Consider the following 16830-nt stretch of genomic DNA (forward strand, 5'->3'; position numbering starts at 1 on the left):
TTTTTTTGATTTTGAGGCTATCATCCTTGTATCTCTTGCATCCCGATATTATGTGCAACCCCAAAACTCATCGCTGGCATTATTCTAGATTTACCATCTTTGTGAACCGCCGTGACCAGCGTCCCTGCTCAAAAAGCAAGAAGAAGAAGAAGGGATCGAGCGACAAGCTGCGCAAATTGGATGCCGTGTCTCCGGCTCGAACTCTAGAAGAATGGCGTTCGAAATCGAAAGGGCCCCTTTTACCCACCGAGGGAGTTGATGGTCAATTTGTGTGGTAAGTCGCACGGCCCGTGTTGTCGTCGCTTTGTCGCTTCGGCCGAGATTTTCTTGCTCCCGAACGCCATTGTCAAAAGAAAGAAACCCAGCCAGCTAACCCACCCGGCCCGTTACAGCGTTGTTTGCCTTGAATCTGTTCTACCGTCTCAGGAGATCCGGGAGCTCAAGTGTCTGCACGTCTTCCACAAGGAATGTCTGGAGAAATGGTATCTGCAGGACCATTTCAATTGTCCGCTCTGTCACAGAGCGTACTATTTTCAGGAAACGCATCCGAGTAATGACTTTGTATGGATGGTATGATTGATGTCTGTTGATGCTCGTGCTCTTTAACTTTGCTTGTTCTTATTATGCGGCGTTTCGGGTAGGTCGAGATGTTTTAGGTTGGCTCGGTTTTGATCGGATGGCTGTTGTCTTTTCTTACTCTTTGTTTACCGCATGGTCTCGTTGCCGAGATTACTATACAATGGTCTCAGGTAGTTGCGACTCTCCTCCAATTACCGACGCTGAAATGTGATACCCTAGCGAATGAGCTCCGAGTCCAACTAGTTCTTTGCAAGACCAAAGCCGTCGGTGGAAGACAGGAAATCAGTGCTGAAGTCCCAGTTACTCGGATTATACCAATCCAGGAAGCTGTCCAGGCCAGAGGTCACATCGTTGAAGACATCGCGCTGGATAGGCTGTGGGTCAATGATCTGGTCCAGAATATGGGACAGTTTCTTCTCGGCTTCCTTGCAGGTCTGGTAGTTACCATATGTTGGACGCGGAACCCACGACAGACATGATAGAAATACACTTAGATTGCGAATGATCTCCGCGCGAGGCAACATGACAGAGTGCGGGCCGATTTCTTGGGTTTGATGAAGAAGTTCAAGGGTCAGAACACTGGCACTGGGCACTCCGTAGTACAATATCTAAGGTGTGGAAATTAGCATCTAGGAGAGGATCTTGTGAGGTGGGCGATCTAAGCATACCAGCCAGGAATAGTGTCTGTTCAAGTCCATGGATGTCTCACATTCGGAGCCTATCCTGATAACGATTGATAGGGCCTCCCGCGATGTGTGGATCAACGCTTCTTGCCCTGTACTCGTGCGTTTCACCAGGACCCTCTGCAGGAGGAATATCGTGTAGAGGTAATCGAGATACAAATGGAGACTGGGAAAAGCCGAAGCGTATGATTCCACATCCTCGTTCTGGCCATGGACGTCGTATCGAATGAAAGCTGGTGCAGCTTCCAACGTGGCTCGCGCTTTCTCGATAATTTGGCTATGCTCGATTAGCGGACAATGACTTCGTTGTGCCGAATTCACATAGGGTTCCTCTCTCACTTGGACTTTTGGACCAGGTCCCAATCATCGCATGTTCCCAATGCTATCTCGAGAGCTTGGTCCCTATACACAGAAAAGATGAACCGAAGACGTATCATGCTCGCCCTGTAGTTTTGCCGTTGGGTGTTCCAGCCGTCCATATTTAGGCTTGAAATGGCACTAGTGAGCTCTTCACCCCCTGCCACTAGTAGATCCTCTTGTATGTCCATGGGAGGCGTCAGCGAGCAGTACCGATAGTTTATAAATGGCGGTCGCCCCACGAAGGTGGCTATCGCCTTATCCGCATAGAAGGCAGCAGCGAAGCATATCCTCCTCCACTGTCGAAGAAAGAATGGGCAATCGTCAACCTGCGAGTTCTCTTGATGAAAGCCAGCGGCATATACTGTAGCTGACAAGTCGCCCAGCCGGCGCCAGGCTTGATAGCCTAATTCCATCATTATTAGCGTTGCCCTGCTTCAATCGGAGAAGAGGTGAGCATACTTGTGTCGCCAAAATGCTGAGTTTTCAACATGACATCGTTATACTGAGTAAAGCCTAGTAATTCGTTGATTGAAGATGCCTGGTCACAGAAGTTGAGACAGATGCTGCTTGCCTCCACAATCTGAGCGCGCAGTCTCTCACGAGCTTCACTGCTCGGCGCGACTTGGACAAGGTCCGGGTCATTGTCCGAGGTAGACATCAAGGATATCCCAGAGATGGACAGAACGATCCCGAGAGACTCCCATCGAAGGTTCTTACCCGTGAATGAAGCACAATACTCATGGACACTCATCGAGCTATGCGTGATTAGTGGCCTTGAAGTATTCTGAGATATCTGATAGACCAAAGCCTGGAACTGGGCTTCAATATCGCTTCCAATGACCAGATTGTCAAAGGTACTCCGGAGAGACTCTATGATAGCGTCAATAATAACCATCGGAACTACAACCATTGCTTTCTTGGAGTAGAGTTTTCGGACCAAAACATCATAGATCGGCAAGTCATAAATAAGTTTCAACAGCTCTACTCCAGCCCTAAGACGGTCTGGGTCAACAGCCCTAACAGGGGTGCCTGTCACCGTACTATTATCTATCTCAAACGGTAGATCACTGCGATGCTCCGTGAGGATGGCCGAGTAACTGGTCGCCCCTAGATAGCCAGGAAGCTCGGGGGTTGGCTCTAGGTTTGCGCCGAGTCGGATACTTTCCATCGTCAATGATGGACTCGAGATACTGTAAACGAGTCAATATGCGCTCGGTGGCTTTCTCAATTCTCGGAATATGGCTGGAAATGGGAGCTCTTACTTCGATCCCGGTTGACTAGTTACACTAGTTAAACCCCTCGACGCTTTGATCGGACTGGTCCGATTTGAGGCCACCCCCTTTGTCATTGGAGCAGGATGGTAGAAACATTTGGCAGTGATCTTTTTTGTGGTACATCTACCACAGACTGGTCTTGCATGATCGCACCGCAGTTTTGCTTTGCGACACGGTTCACAAGACTGGAGTGTGCCATTGCGGCGAACTGCGGGGCCTCGAGTCGGTCGCTCCGCCATTTGATATCTCCACCGAGAACCATCCACGAGACACCGATGAGATTAATTGCGCTTATTCTTCATGCGCCTGTTGTTATTCCGCTGTTCTTTTAATGATAAGGATCCTCTGCGATTTCGGGATTGATTCATGTGAAGTCCGAGGTGGTCTCCGATAAAAGGAAGCCAATTAATAAACCTAACTGGAAATAGTTAGATCAGTGCCTCCCATTCGGGTACAGCGTCATTGCAGTGCCCTAAAAGCTGGTATCACTTTAAACTTGTGAGGAAATCTAAACGGTGTATTCGCATGCTAATCTAATGACTTTTATATATGATCAAATTAATGACCACTCTTCCTCTCTACCTGCAAGGCCTCGTCGCCATAGTGGCTAACGTCATATCCGTTCTCCTCTAAGTATGCCTTGAACTTGGCATCCTCATCCTCCAACTCTCGAGACATATCCGGAATCAGGAACCATGCGATGAGGCCCCCGACCACCGTAAAAGCAGAGGCAATCAAAAACACCGCTTGCTGGCCCTTTGCAGTGGTATCGAACGAGTTCTGAATGGGAGTAAAAACTTCCGTTCCAATAGACGCACCAGCCTTGCCCACGGCGGCAGCAAATCCCAGAAAGTGGCCACGGAGAGGGGTGGGAAAGGACTCGGCAGCACAAAGAAACGTAGATACACCGGGGCCCATTTCACCCAAGGCCATGAAAATGCCGTACATCACCACGAACAGCGGGAACACGCTTTGGATCGGGTGAAGCGCACCGCCAAGGATGAAGCCCCAGATGGCCCATAGCATAAAACCAAGAGTCATGTTTTGCTTGCGACCAATTTTGTCCATGAGGTACCCGCCAAGAAGACATCCGGGGAGATAGAAGCAGTTAATCACTGTCTGGAAGGTCATGATTATGAGTTACTAGTTCAATGTATATGCTACAGATAGGGAGACTCACTCCATAACCGATGTTTTGGACAGTCGAGTTGTCTGTCATCAATTGCTGGATAATGGTGGACGAGAAGATTCCGAACGGGTAGGTGACGAAGTCGTAGCAGAACCACGCCAGGGCTACAAAGTCAACGCTTGAACAGATAATCGAGTGATGTGGGGACTCACAAGTTCCGAGCATCGGCTTCCAATATCTTTTGAGAATAAGCCCATAGGGATACCTAGATCTAATGCTGTGTTTCCGGTACTGAGTCGAATTGATCATGCGAATCCGAAAGAAGCAGATAACAAGGGGAAGCTATTAATTTATGTGAGCATTTCGTAGTAAAAAGAGAAGCGTATCGAAGTGACGTACCACAAATCCAATCCCAAAGGATACACGCCATACGCCAGCTCTAGTCTCTTGACCATAGCAAGCGAGAACAATAAGCGCTACAATGCCAGCAGAGACAAAGCCCTACGGCCATGTGTTAGTACTTCCTTCGTGCTATAAGTAGTATTTCTGCATACCAGGTCCACGGCAAAATTTGTAGTTGAGGCAACCAAGAACCCTCGGTTTTTCCGAAGTTTCGTTGTCTCGTCCGCTGCCTCCGTTGCGCTCGTTGCGCAAACGGGATACTCGCCGCCGGCTCCAAAGCCAGCCACACCACGGGCAATGATCATCATCCAGAACATTCTAAATACCTGTAAGCAGTGACTTCAACATGCTAGAAAGGCGTGGAAAAGTGGGCACTTACCCAAGCTCGGACTTCCCGTGCGCAGCTGCTGCCAATGCAATACCCAGAACTAAGAACGTAGTGGCCATTACCACACCCGTTCTTCGCCCCAGGCGATCAATGAGAACACCAAAGAAGATCATTCCAAAGATTTCTCCTATGAGAAACGAGTTCGATAGTCGACCTTTGATTGTTGGAGACATGCCATCTTTGTATCTACCGTATACCAAGAAACTAGTCAGCGGGAGACATCTTGGCTGCAAAGCTTGTGTAGCTTTTGTAGCTTGTATAGCTTGTATAAAGGGGTACAAACAAGACCGAGAACAAGGGTTCCATATATCCAACTGTAAGATTCAAGAGGTGCCATCGATCAGTAAATTATTTTTGATCAGGCTTTGGTGGTAGTGTACTTACTGATCTGGGCATTATATCCGTCGCTAAAGAGAGCCAGACCCGAGATGATCACATTCAGAACCCCGGAACTTTTGCTTGATTGACCAACTTCGACATCCTCGCTGCTCTCAATTGTGTTTTCTCGTCCTTGTAAGCCTGCCCAATTGCTCACTGTGACATCGGCATCCTTGATCATTGAAGAATCGGCCGGAGAACTTTCTACCGAGGCCATGGTGGGAATTGATTGACGCGGTGAGGCCGTTTATCGTGCCGTCAATGCAGGGGGAAGACGACAACAAAAGAACACAGAAACTTTCCCAGCCATTTTATTCCACGTCGAACAATCTTCTATATAACATCGACATTGATGGAGAACCCTGCATATGGAGGATCAAACGATCGGAATGGAAATGCCCTTTCTTTGGCCAATCAGGGGGTTTAGGTATTGCACGGGCATGCATATTGTCGTGACCTTGATAGACATCAATTGAGTTTCCACCGGTTGTGGTCTATGTTGAAAAGTCTAGATATGCAACTCTGGAGGAAGTCAGTCAAGATTGACATGTAGAAGGACGACAAGAGGGGCACGTGCCTTGGTGCCTGGGGAGTGGAGGCGGCAGAGGTGTCTCAAGGTGTCGGCAACTACCGCGACACTAACGTCTAAGCGAAGGGTCCCATAACCAACCGTCATCCTGTCGTTCGAGGCACATGGACACTTCTAAGTGTTATCACTGGCTGATTCAATGTAGTAATACAATGCAACAGTTCCCTCCAGTCCTTGATATTCAACGATGATCTCTCCATCTGTACGCAATCCCATCTCCCAACGCTGTAACATTCCCCGCTCTGCTCTCGTAAACTATTATCCTACGATGTGTCACGATACCAATTTTAGACCCGGCATTAGTAGCCTGCTTGGGAGGTAGTGGCATACTGCAGGACTTATTTAGTTGGTGATCCCAATCGCTTTCAGGGAAAATATCATGTGCCTCTCCTCTATCTGACACAAAAGAGAAAATAAATTGTCCGACCAGAGCTTGACTTATCTACACCATGGAGAACAACTACTTCCCTTTGACTGAGGATCAAATTCAATCCTATAATGAAAAGGGCTACTTGGTGATCCAGGGGTTCTTCAACGCTCCGGAAACCAAGCTTCTCCAGCAGTGGACTCAGGAAGTCCATGACCTGCCCCGCACTCCAGACGCTTCATATATGCCATACGAGGTGAGCTATCTCTTAAAGCGAACAACGAAACACAAAAAGCGCAGGACTAAGGGAGGAGGATAGGAAGTAAATGCACAAGGCAAACGAGTCCTCTGTCGCACAGAGAACTACGCCAATAGCCATGCTGGCTTTAACAGCTTTCTGCGGGGCCAACGCATGTTGAGTGTTCTCGAACAGCTGGCTACCGAGCCAATGCTACTCTTCAAAGAGAAGATCAACTACAAACTCGCAGGAAGTGGTACGTGTCGAGACCTACGTAGCTCTCAGAGCCCCTTTGGCACCCGAGGTTAATCGTTAACGCACCCACTCAGGTGGCTTTTCTCCTCACATCGATGCCAACGCCTATACCCATGTCAAGAACATCAAGCATTTGACTGTCCTCGCTGCAGTGGACGATATGACCCCCGAAAATGGTGGTTTGGACGTTGTAGATGGCAGTCATCGTACCGAGATCAAACTGGGAGAAGATCGTTGTATAGATCCTGCTTGGGTCGAAAGCCAAAAGTGGACATCTTGCACCCTTCAGCCAGGTTAGTGCTACCAATGGTACCTATATGTCAAGTCGAGACATCTATTAACGCAGCCCAGGTGACATTATGGTGTTCGGATCCTATCTTGCCCATCGCAGTGGTGCTAATACGAGCTCTAAAGACCGTCGGGCGATATATGCCACTTATAACTGCAAGGCTGAGGGCGATCTCCACGATTCGTACTATGAAGACCGGAGGAAGCTCTGGCCCGCTACCCACATGCGGAAGGAAGGAGAAAAGTACGAAGAGGGACGACTTCGGTATGGATATGGCTCTCCAATGCTGACTATTGAAGGCCAACCACAACCGGTAGCGTAGATTAAAAAAAAATAAAATAAAATAAAATAAACCTCGTACTTGTGCAATTTAGTTGGGGTGATAATAGTGTAAATAATCTTGAAGTTATAAATAAGGCCAGGGGACAAGCTAGGGAGGATAACAGTCTAAATACTATTTTTGAGCGACGGTATTAAAGTCGTGGAATTCATCCGATGCTTTCTGAATCCTCCCACCACAAGTGAAGAAATAATATTACCCATGCCCAGATCAAACCAATTAAGCCAGAAGAAAGAAAATCCAGTATATAGTGTTCCTTTTCCACGGAATAGATCAATGCCACACGTGGGGTTAACTTTTGTCATCTCCGACTATTTAAAGCGATCATCCCCTCCTTCTCACGGTTCTCCCAACCCTTCTCCAACTTTACCCTCAATTTCCCAGAACAAACATTCCCTTCTCAAAATCCTCAAAATGGCCACTCAATCACCCAAAGAAAAGGCAGAATACCTAGTCAGTTCACTCGAACAACACGGCCAAGGCGACTACATAGGCGAATCAATCAGCCAACTAGAACACTGTCTCCAAGCAGCCCACAATGCACAGAAATCCGGTCAGTTAGATCACCAACCAGCCAACCAAACCATCAATCAATCAATCAATTAATTAATTAATCAACCGACTAACACTCCACGGGCGCCAGGGGCAAGAAACGAGCTCATAATCGCAGCTCTCCTCCACGACATCGGCCAAATCATACCCCTTGAATCCACCAAAGAAGTAAGGATGAATTTAAACAACAGCGCCGAAAACGTGGGTCGCGTAGGCCATGAGAGAATCGGGTCGGAATTCTTGCGCTCTCTGGGATTTAACCCGAGTGTATGTCAATTAGTTGAAAGTCATGTTGCGGCAAAAAGGTATCCTATCCCCAAACTCCCCCCGCCCCCACTACTCCATACCTTGTTCTCTCGGGTTGTTGTTAGGGCTTCTTTGTATGTATGCGTATGCGTGAGGAACTAAGATACAATGGGCAGATACCTCACGGCGGTCAATAACTCGTATTATGATTCCCTGTCATCGGCTTCTAAGAAATCGCTCGAGTTTCAGGGGGGTCCGTTTAAAGGAGCAGAGCTCTCTGCTTTTGACCAGGATCCGCTGCGTGATGAGATGGTCGCGCTGCGGCTTTGGGACGATGCTGCTAAGGTTCCAGGAATTGAGGATTCCACGCCTCGTGCACGGGAATATTTGAGTTTGATAACGGCGCATTTGGAGGACCAAGTGGTAGCGTAGAGTCTGGCCTGATTGAAAACCATCACAAACTAAGTCGCACTTCATACACTGCACCGTTTATCCGATACCTGCCTCTATGGCCCGTTTTATATAACCTTGGAGCTAGAAGAACAAGTTTGCTTTGACATCCGAGGTAGTTGCACCCTAGTTCAAAGTATGGCACCCGTATTAGGGCTTACTTGTGTGTTTTCTCATGGCAACACAGCTACCAACTATCGTACACTACTACTTCTCGACGGTTGGAATCGTCATCAACTGAATTTGTCATGCCGACGTAGGTCGTATACGTACAGAGACATACAATGCAATCAGACAAGATACTGCTGTCCACGCTTGCGAAAGAACAATGCAAGTGTATAGGCACTGGTGCTAGCCACAAGATTCCACATCAATACCAACTTCTAAATCCTCCAACATCAGAATACCCCCGGACGCCGAAACACAGACCCAGACCCATCGATTTTAAACCAGAAAACCAGAAGACACCCACAAGCCGAGGATCATCAAAGACCTGAAACACATGAACAAGGAAAGAAGAATAATGAATATGCGAATGGGTAGTAGGAGGCACATGCAATATGCACTATTATAGTCCAGCAGAAGCAATACACTGGACTCAAAGTAAGATGAGTCAAATAAAATGTAACAGAAGAAGGATATCTTGAAGGGGTAAGGAAGACAAAAAAAGACTGCAGTGTTACTTATTTCACACGAGTCGGGCTGCCGGCACTGCCGACTCGGCCACTAGCCTTGCGGACGCCTCTGGTCTCGCTCCGGCTGTCTGTAACACGCCGAGGGCTGGTGCGGACCTTGGCAACGGATACCCCAGTTTTAGAGCTCATTGGAGTCTTCGGTGCAGCATATGCAGCGTCGCCCCAGTTTTCTCTATCCTCATGAATGCCATCATTCAATGTGTAGCTAGTGGTCAATGTTGCCGAATAGCTAACAGACCGCGGGCTTGGGGATGCCACTGGTGACTTCGATGAACGCTTTGCAAGCATGCGAAGTTGAATCTCCTCTTCACTCTCACTGCTGTCGCTGCTAAGCCGCTGGCTTCTGTGCGCTGAGTGTTCTCTAGCTTTCGCATCCTTGTCAACTACTATGCTGCCAGATGTCGTCCGGGCGTAGGGGTGGTGGCGGGAGTCTTTCCTGTGCGATTTCCTAGGCTGACCAGGTGTTGGGGCCGGGAGATTCTCGTCGTGCTGTGTTCCGGCAGCCTCATTGTGATCTATTTCACCCAGTGCAGCGCGCTTCGAATGACCGTTATTTGGAGGTGTAGCGACAGGGCCGTTGTTCGCACGCTGCTTGGTGGATGGACGGCCGGGTGTGACCGGAGCTGTCTGCATTTGGGCCAACTTCTCCTTCATGCTATCCTCAAACCACCATTCACGGAATGCGCCTTGGTTCAAATGCAGCCAGTGTTGTTGTGGGCCGACCACCATACCGGGTCGCATGAACCTCATGAACGCGATGATCTCATTGGCAGTAAATCCATATCGGTAGATAAGATATGCACCAATCAGACAGCCCGTCCGGCCAAGGCCAGCTTTGCAGTGGACGGCAATTCCCTTCTTCTTCACCGTGATCATATCATGGGCCATTTTGATAAATCGTCGGACCAATGGCAGAGGAGGACAAGTACCGTCTTCAAAGATCATATCGATGTGAGTAATGCCCAAGGCCGTGAAGTATGAAGGCGAGTATAATTCCGAATTCAATCGCACAACTAGTCCTATGTCTCGTGACGCGAAATGGGCCAGCACATTTTTGAAAGGAAGAGGTAATTTGGATGCTTGGACTTGGGACACTGTTGAAGGCAATGCGGCGTATTCGGGGGTATTAGGAGGGATCGGGGCAATCGGTTCGTGCTGAGGCGAAGCAAAGGCCAAGAAGTGAGGTGTTATCCAGTTGAAGTCACCCATGTCGACACGTTCGTATTTCTCATACCTGGTGCTTTGTCAATAAAGCTTCTTATACTGTGGTCAAACGAAACATACTCTTCAAGACTGAACTCCCTCAAGCCACACAGTGTCTGCTCCTTTGCTTTCCATACTCCATAAACCACATCTTGGATAGTCAAAGTGAAATCTGCCTGACTGTACCCGGCATCTCGGAATGGCATATAAGGAGGATCAGCCTGTGCAATCGGAGCGAGGGCCAAATGAGGCGGCCACGATTGAATGAGGACCATGTAGCAAGCAACAAGACATGCCGCATTGGCACGACTCCGAGCGTCCGGCTTCGAGTAGAACACCACTGGGCGGTCGCCATTGGCAGGGTCGCCCAGGATCTCATGGAAATGGACCGCAAACCGGTAGAGGTGACCTATGTGGAGCGGACCAAAGTCTGCATGGAAAGAGTTGTAAAGCAAGGTATCATCGACTGTGAAATACACGGGGCTTCGCCTCTTCCTACTGGGGGTGTTCGGCTGAGCTCTCGCGGAGCGCTTGCTTGGAGACTTAGGTTGCTCGGAAGGATATGGAAACGGAGTTCTCGCATCCGGTGCATCATCATAGGAAGCCAAGTAAAGACGATCTGTTTGTCAGGCAGTTAGCATGCGGGTTTTGATCTCCAGCATTGGATGTTTTGATCATTGCAAGAAGTCGTTCTAAATATGATAGACACAGGCAATCGCACTTACCTTGAATATACTCAATAATCTGGCCGTAATCACCAATGTTTCCGGCCATTTTGTAAACAACAATGCGTTACCAAAACAAATGGCTAACAACAATATGGGCAATAAACAATCAATAGGGGGCGAACAGAAAGTAAGGCGTCTCTAAAGGGAAACTCTCCTGCAATTGCAAGATAATCGTGGCCTGGTCAACCGAGTCGATAAATCAAAACAAGTGATCTAAGCTAAACGATCATGATCCGGACTGTTGCCACTCGGGATAGACAAAGAATATTGATAAACCACGGGGCGTGGATAGAGTAAGGATACAGGCAATACGGCCTGAGTAGGATCGGGGGATCGAGGAGACCTATAAAGGAGCTCTTGATGGGGGGTAGAGAGAGGGGGGAAGGATGGAGCTGAAGAGGAGAAAAAGGTGATGAACTGCCGCACGAGAGAAGACCTCGAGGCCGATGAGACCGTTTAAGGAAATGCGATGCACGCTTAGTGGCCGCTGTTATGTTGTGATGGCCCCAGAGCAGTTTAGCGTCGGCCGTTGACACGACAACGGTTGTTGCCTCAGGCGAACGCCACAACTGTCAAAACAATGCCTTATGTAAGCCACCAGTCAACCACCCCCACTCAGACAAACAACACAAACGTCAGCCATCGCCCAAGTTCCCCCCCATGTTCCTTCCCCTCAGTGTTTTGTTGTTGAGAGGTGTCACCACATACGAATGATTTTGTTTGTTGTGTGTACGCCACAAGCTCCAAGCCCCAAGCCCTCACTCATCCTTGCTATCGAAAACATCCACGTTCTGTGGGCGCCTCTGCATCGTGACTTTTTTATTTTTCCTTCCCTGAGCATGGTGACTTGCGATTTCTAGTTTTCGTCTGCCCTCTTCATGGTTACGTTTTTATGGACCATTTGAAAATTTACATCAACCACAAGTAGGGGGAGCCCATTATAAGTTAAAAACTGACCCTATCGAACCATGAAAGGGGCTTTCCTCCACGGAGCGTTCTAACTCAAGACAACAGAACAGCCCTGTCAGGGCGATAGTGAACGAGCAATACGTTCCAGACTAATAGTCTTTTTGGTTCGCCGGAAATTTAACGGGCATATTGTGAATTTTCCTCTCTATCTTGAGTTGGAAATTGTAACCTAAGGTATTCGCCTTCGGGCTAGTCATTTGATATATCCTGCCCATCCCCATGTCATGAAAGAGGCTATACCCGACAGTACTACATTACTTGTACCCTTTTAAGTGTATTGTGAAATGGATCAGGTTATATAGCGCCTCTGGTCCTTGGATATCTTGAATCGCGAGTTCATTACGTATATATTTTTACAGTATATACGTGTAGGTGGAGCAGTCGGTGCTCGAAAATGTGGCAATAGCAATTTCACTGTCACGGTAGTACTACGTTTGTAAAGTTCCGATAGTACGAACAGAATATTTGGTTTGACCCAAGGAATGCTTTCAGGAGAATATACTCCGTATTGTCTCCCTCGTGTCTGTCAAGCATTTCCACCCTGAAGAATACTTAAAAATAGTGGGTCCACCCAGAATGGGAAGGTAATCTGCGGGCAATGACCGAAATTCGAGCTTCACACGAGCGATGATCAGTGGAGGGTAAAAAAGACGCAATTTGGTAACCACTGCGCACTGGATTGCTTACTGTGTAGAATTTGCCGTTCCATGAAAACTGATAAGTGGATCTGATCGGCAGGGGCGGGGGATTACCAATTTGCTGTATGTTAGAAGTAACGTTGTCCCGCTACCCTATGTAGACCATTCGATGAACGGAGTGCAGAGTATAATCAAGTGTGGTTCACTGCTCGACCTCGAACCCAAGTTCAACACGAGCAGAGTATTTGTGAAAATTAAAGAATTGCCCCTAATTCTCCGACAAGCCACAAGTGAAATGAATGCCATGTTTGTGGCCTGGTAGGACGCCAACTCGCGAGCAGTGGCGACGGCAAAGAAACGACGATCTTCCAGCTAAGACACGACTACCAACGGTTAAGGTTTGAGTTATTAGGCTTGAGTGACGTTTAATTGGATCCGGGGTATGTGCTCGTTTTTTTTTCTACGAACTGACGGCTACTGATAGGTGCTCTCGTGCGCAACAGTCACGCCTCTGTAGGTTAATCAGGGCTGAGACAGTGTGGTTGAAGATGGGACTTACTATCTATTGGAAATGGGCTTTGGTCACAGTCCACTTCAGTTAATAATGGGTTACAGACCCAAAAATTAATACTGAATACTCTACCGGCGTCTATGGATGTCGGACTATTGAAGTTATTATCGTCGAGCAAAAGACTTGTGGACTCATTGCCGGGCACTTGATAGTTCAACCCATCATGACCTCAATCTTGTGCCTTGAAGTCTATCCTTAGTGCTTGGCCAAGGAGTCTAGTATTTCTCGCAGCGGAGAAAAGGACGGCCTTTGCACCAATTGGACGCCTTCCCCCGTCATCGAAGTTTACTGGCGTTGTTGCCCATGGGGACCCAATCAGCTTACACAAGGGACTGCAGTAAAAAGGTTGAACGCAAGACTATCCACGTCGATCATCATTTGATTCAACAAGTTCGTAAATTAAACTAACGGAATCTGATAGTCGCAATTTGAAGTACCTGTGCAACAAGCCCCTGATCCATGGAGTGAACAGGCAGTATATAATCATGCTTGAGTCCCCTGCTCCAGGACCTTCTCTTTGCCCATCAGACAAGCTCACTCAATTCAGTCATTCCTTTACCAAGCCTGCTCTTCAGCGTCCACTCTTTCACCACGTCAAAGACACACAAGTCATTCTTTATCTCTCATCAAATTACCAATTTTAACTCGCCAAAATGAAGTTCACCGGATTTATTGCCTCTCTTGCTGCTGTCAGCGCTGCCTCCGCTGCTGCCATTCCTACTGCTTCTCTCCAGCCCACCTTAAACCAACTTTCTGGTGTCCTTGTCAATATTGACGGTGTCCTTGGTGGCGTCCTCGGTGATGCGGACGTTTCTAACCTTGTTCAGGTTCAGGACGGTGTGTTGTGAACCTTTTGGTCATGTTTTGCCTCGCATAGAAGCTAACTCTAGTGTCATCAGCTCTCAAGGAGATCCAGAGCGAGCTGAGCAAGCTCACCAGTCCCGTCTGCCAGCGCAGCGTTGTTGGCAATGAGGTCGACACCGTTAACAGTGTTGCTTCCCCTGTGGTTTCCACTGCTAGCGGTGCCGTCCAGCCTGTGGTTGGCACTGTCAACTCAGCTGTCGGCACCGTTGAGGGTACTGTTGGCAGCACCCTTCCCGGCATCACCAGCGGTACGCATTGCTTTCAATCCTGGAATTTACAATAACTAATATGGATAATAGCCCTTGGTGCTAAGCGTCAGGTTGGACAGCTCGGTGGCGTTGCGACGAACCTGGTCAGCCAGATTCAGGACGGTAAGCTACTGCCCTTGTTCAGGTTACGAAAATCGCGTTAGCTGAGTAATTTTTAGGAACCCTCACCGATGCTGCTGTCGAGCAGATCCTTGAGTCCATCCAGGCCGGTAAGTCCAATCTTAAGCAGCTCTTGAAGCTCTACTAATCACGTCCTAGGCAACCTCTCTCTGGTCGACAGCATCCTTGGTGCTCTGTAAAGAAACAGACTCAGGAATTTATGCTTTCTCTCACGAATGTCATGGAACCTATCTGCAAAACGGTTGAAGTGAAGCTCCTGCCGGGGAAACCCACGGAAAACGGCAATATGAGAGTACAGCGATGTTGTGAACCTGACTGAACGGCGGCATGGACAACAGGGAGTGAGAGGAGATTTTTGTACATACAGTATAGTGAAGGCTTTAGTCCATAATTCATAATACCATATCTTGAATCAGATACATCCATGAAGACACCAATCGATCATCACGTATGATGCCTTTTGAAGAACGGAAGAATCCTCATTTCGGCTTTCAGTTATGGCTAGCGAACATATCGACTTCGATGCCCATTCAATATTCACCCGCGATTTGGCCACCCTGATCTTTCATACTCTCGGCATAGATATGATAAAAATTTTGATGAGGTCACTTGGTGTTTTTTTTTTTTTTTTTTTCACTTCAATTGGCGTAGCAGCGATGTACTAGGTAGACGAAAGTAGACGCTACGGAATATGGAGCCCTCGACACTAAATATATATCTTCGTTCATGTTTACCCTAGATAGAGTTGTTAAGCAAGATGCTCCATGCTATACTAGGCTATTGACAGTGTTGAATAAAAGCTGGAATAAGAAGCTTGTAGGCTTAAGTATCACTCCTAGACTGATGTCTTTAATCAAAAAGACTTATTAATTATCAGCCTGCCTAGGAATATGTGGAATTGAATTTTAATATTTGACCGCGTCGAGATTGAAGGTGCTGACTCATCCAAGGTCCCAAACACCCCACTTTTTGCTTCCATTGAATTCACATCCATTTCTTTGCTTCGGTGCACGCTATCGGTGGTCTGCTGTTTTATACTCTACATTTGACTTCGTTAGTCTTTTTGTTCTTTTCATCTCCGACATCGAATCTAACTAGAATCGATCCGGCATCATGGCCTCCACTGAATCAACGAACACCGAATTTCCCTACACCTTGTAAGTTCACTCACAATACCCCTCCTTCACTCCAATTTACGCACAGAAGGTCTAATATATCATGCACAACAGGACAATCTCTCTCCCCCTCCCCTCGAACCGCCTTGCAACATCCGCTCTTCGCGCCATTGAAGTCGACACTGAACTCTCCCCCTTCGTCCGACGCGACATGGCGGTAACCACGCCGAAGGAAATTCAAGCGGATACCGAAGAGGCAAAGACCGTACTCGAAACTACCTACCGTGCAACCACCAACCGGATGCTGCGGGTGGCTGTAAACGGGTTCATGGAGAGCCTTGGGGTCGTACTTGGGGTAATGGAGGAGTTGGATGTGGATGTACTAGAAGCGGAAGGAGTTGAAAAATGATCCCAAGTCACAAGGGGTAACATATACGTCCGGCTTGGCTGGAAAACGGATACAATTTGTGCAACACCTTATGATTTTGGCGTCTGCCTTGTCAGACAGCAAAGAACACCGGAATCACTATCGGCTAGACGCACTCTCCACGACGCACGAGTGTGTGTGTGTGTGTGTGTGTGGGTACTCACCAATGCCATACGATGGGGAACATAGTGTTGACGGGAGGAGGCATGACGTCCGGGGGTGGACGAGGAATACTAGTGGGTGGATTTTCAGGCCAACCTGGAAGGTCCAGTGAGCATGTTACTGCCAGGGTTTTAACTTGGGGACACAGAACCGGGGATCCTCTTGCAGCATATAGTATCTCCACGGTGCACCACCTATGTTATGGGTATGTGCGCACATCTCCAAGTATGTATATACATACCTGGTTTTCAGGTTGCTCGAATAACCCTGGGATGTCAGTGCCCGTGTTGCCGCGCTGCTCAGCATGGAGAAAGACAATCATATGAGGAAATCACTAGAGAACGGGAGCCAAGACACAATGGGAAAATCATAACAGAAAGTAGGGAACAGCAAAACAGCGGTTGCAAAGGCTGTCCGTCAATTAAAATCTTGCTTTACTGAGTAGCTTTAGTGGACTGTTCTAGGCTACCTAATAAACCCCACACTGCCTAAGAATCTTAAAGTTAATATGGAACTATTTTCCGGAGTACAGCTATTGGAACATATATAA

At 47.9% G+C, this 16830-nt stretch overlaps 8 protein-coding genes across 8 annotated transcripts; 5 read left to right on the forward strand and 3 right to left on the reverse strand.

Annotated features, from left to right (window-relative positions):
* Positions 1 to 50: 50 nt before the first annotated feature.
* On the forward strand, positions 51 to 576 carry BDV27DRAFT_145030 (putative RING finger domain protein; the record flags this gene model as incomplete). The annotated part of the gene is made up of 2 exons (XM_032070348.1): positions 51 to 274; positions 393 to 576. 2 exons carry the CDS (start codon positions 51 to 53, stop codon positions 574 to 576), a joined length of 408 nt encoding a protein of 135 aa, XP_031927779.1.
* A 242-nt stretch (positions 577 to 818) lies between these two features.
* BDV27DRAFT_157552 (putative C6 transcription factor) lies at positions 819 to 2790 on the reverse strand (the record flags this gene model as incomplete). The annotated part of the gene is made up of 4 exons (XM_032072529.1): positions 819 to 1187; positions 1248 to 1539; positions 1602 to 2025; positions 2082 to 2790. 4 exons carry the CDS (start codon positions 2788 to 2790, stop codon positions 819 to 821), a joined length of 1794 nt encoding a protein of 597 aa, XP_031927780.1.
* A 504-nt stretch (positions 2791 to 3294) lies between these two features.
* Positions 3295 to 5686, reverse strand: BDV27DRAFT_111277 (major facilitator superfamily domain-containing protein). The gene is made up of 8 exons (XM_032064535.1): positions 5200 to 5686; positions 5099 to 5129; positions 4807 to 5001; positions 4580 to 4745; positions 4425 to 4526; positions 4238 to 4367; positions 4077 to 4189; positions 3295 to 4015 (listed from the first exon to the last, which is right to left on the reverse strand). The coding sequence occupies exons 1-8, from the start codon at positions 5408 to 5410 to the stop codon at positions 3455 to 3457; spliced, it is 1509 nt and encodes a 502-aa protein (XP_031927781.1). The 5' UTR covers positions 5411 to 5686; the 3' UTR covers positions 3295 to 3454.
* A 293-nt stretch (positions 5687 to 5979) lies between these two features.
* On the forward strand, positions 5980 to 7253 carry BDV27DRAFT_172148 (phytanoyl-CoA dioxygenase family protein; the record flags this gene model as incomplete). Its single annotated transcript, XM_032075778.1, has 4 exons — positions 5980 to 6405; positions 6469 to 6643; positions 6717 to 6935; positions 6994 to 7253. The coding sequence occupies exons 1-4, from the start codon at positions 6232 to 6234 to the stop codon at positions 7251 to 7253; spliced, it is 828 nt and encodes a 275-aa protein (XP_031927782.1). The 5' UTR covers positions 5980 to 6231.
* Positions 7254 to 7641: 388 nt separating this feature from the next.
* BDV27DRAFT_111316 (HD domain-containing protein) lies at positions 7642 to 8563 on the forward strand. Its single transcript, XM_032064536.1, has 3 exons — positions 7642 to 7824; positions 7915 to 8128; positions 8246 to 8563. The coding sequence occupies exons 1-3, from the start codon at positions 7686 to 7688 to the stop codon at positions 8499 to 8501; spliced, it is 609 nt and encodes a 202-aa protein (XP_031927783.1). The 5' UTR covers positions 7642 to 7685; the 3' UTR covers positions 8502 to 8563.
* A 546-nt stretch (positions 8564 to 9109) lies between these two features.
* Positions 9110 to 11277, reverse strand: cdcA (phosphoprotein phosphatase CDC14). The gene is made up of 3 exons (XM_032064537.1): positions 11143 to 11277; positions 10499 to 11036; positions 9110 to 10448 (listed from the first exon to the last, which is right to left on the reverse strand). The coding sequence occupies exons 1-3, from the start codon at positions 11189 to 11191 to the stop codon at positions 9203 to 9205; spliced, it is 1833 nt and encodes a 610-aa protein (XP_031927784.1). The 5' UTR covers positions 11192 to 11277; the 3' UTR covers positions 9110 to 9202.
* A 2210-nt stretch (positions 11278 to 13487) lies between these two features.
* On the forward strand, positions 13488 to 14907 carry BDV27DRAFT_128002 (uncharacterized protein). Its single transcript, XM_032066889.1, has 5 exons — positions 13488 to 14160; positions 14223 to 14435; positions 14487 to 14558; positions 14615 to 14665; positions 14715 to 14907. The coding sequence occupies exons 1-5, from the start codon at positions 13977 to 13979 to the stop codon at positions 14753 to 14755; spliced, it is 561 nt and encodes a 186-aa protein (XP_031927785.1). The 5' UTR covers positions 13488 to 13976; the 3' UTR covers positions 14756 to 14907.
* Positions 14908 to 15573: 666 nt separating this feature from the next.
* BDV27DRAFT_128003 (CTAG/PCC1 family protein) lies at positions 15574 to 16255 on the forward strand. Its single transcript, XM_032066890.1, has 2 exons — positions 15574 to 15733; positions 15806 to 16255. Exons 1-2 carry the CDS (start codon positions 15690 to 15692, stop codon positions 16098 to 16100), a joined length of 339 nt encoding a protein of 112 aa, XP_031927786.1. The 5' UTR covers positions 15574 to 15689; the 3' UTR covers positions 16101 to 16255.
* Positions 16256 to 16830: the final 575 nt, after the last annotated feature.

This window comes from Aspergillus caelatus (assembly GCF_009193585.1).
Source record: "Aspergillus caelatus strain CBS 763.97 unplaced genomic scaffold BDV27scaffold_83, whole genome shotgun sequence".
Classification (NCBI taxonomy): Eukaryota; Fungi; Ascomycota; class Eurotiomycetes; order Eurotiales; family Aspergillaceae; genus Aspergillus; species Aspergillus caelatus.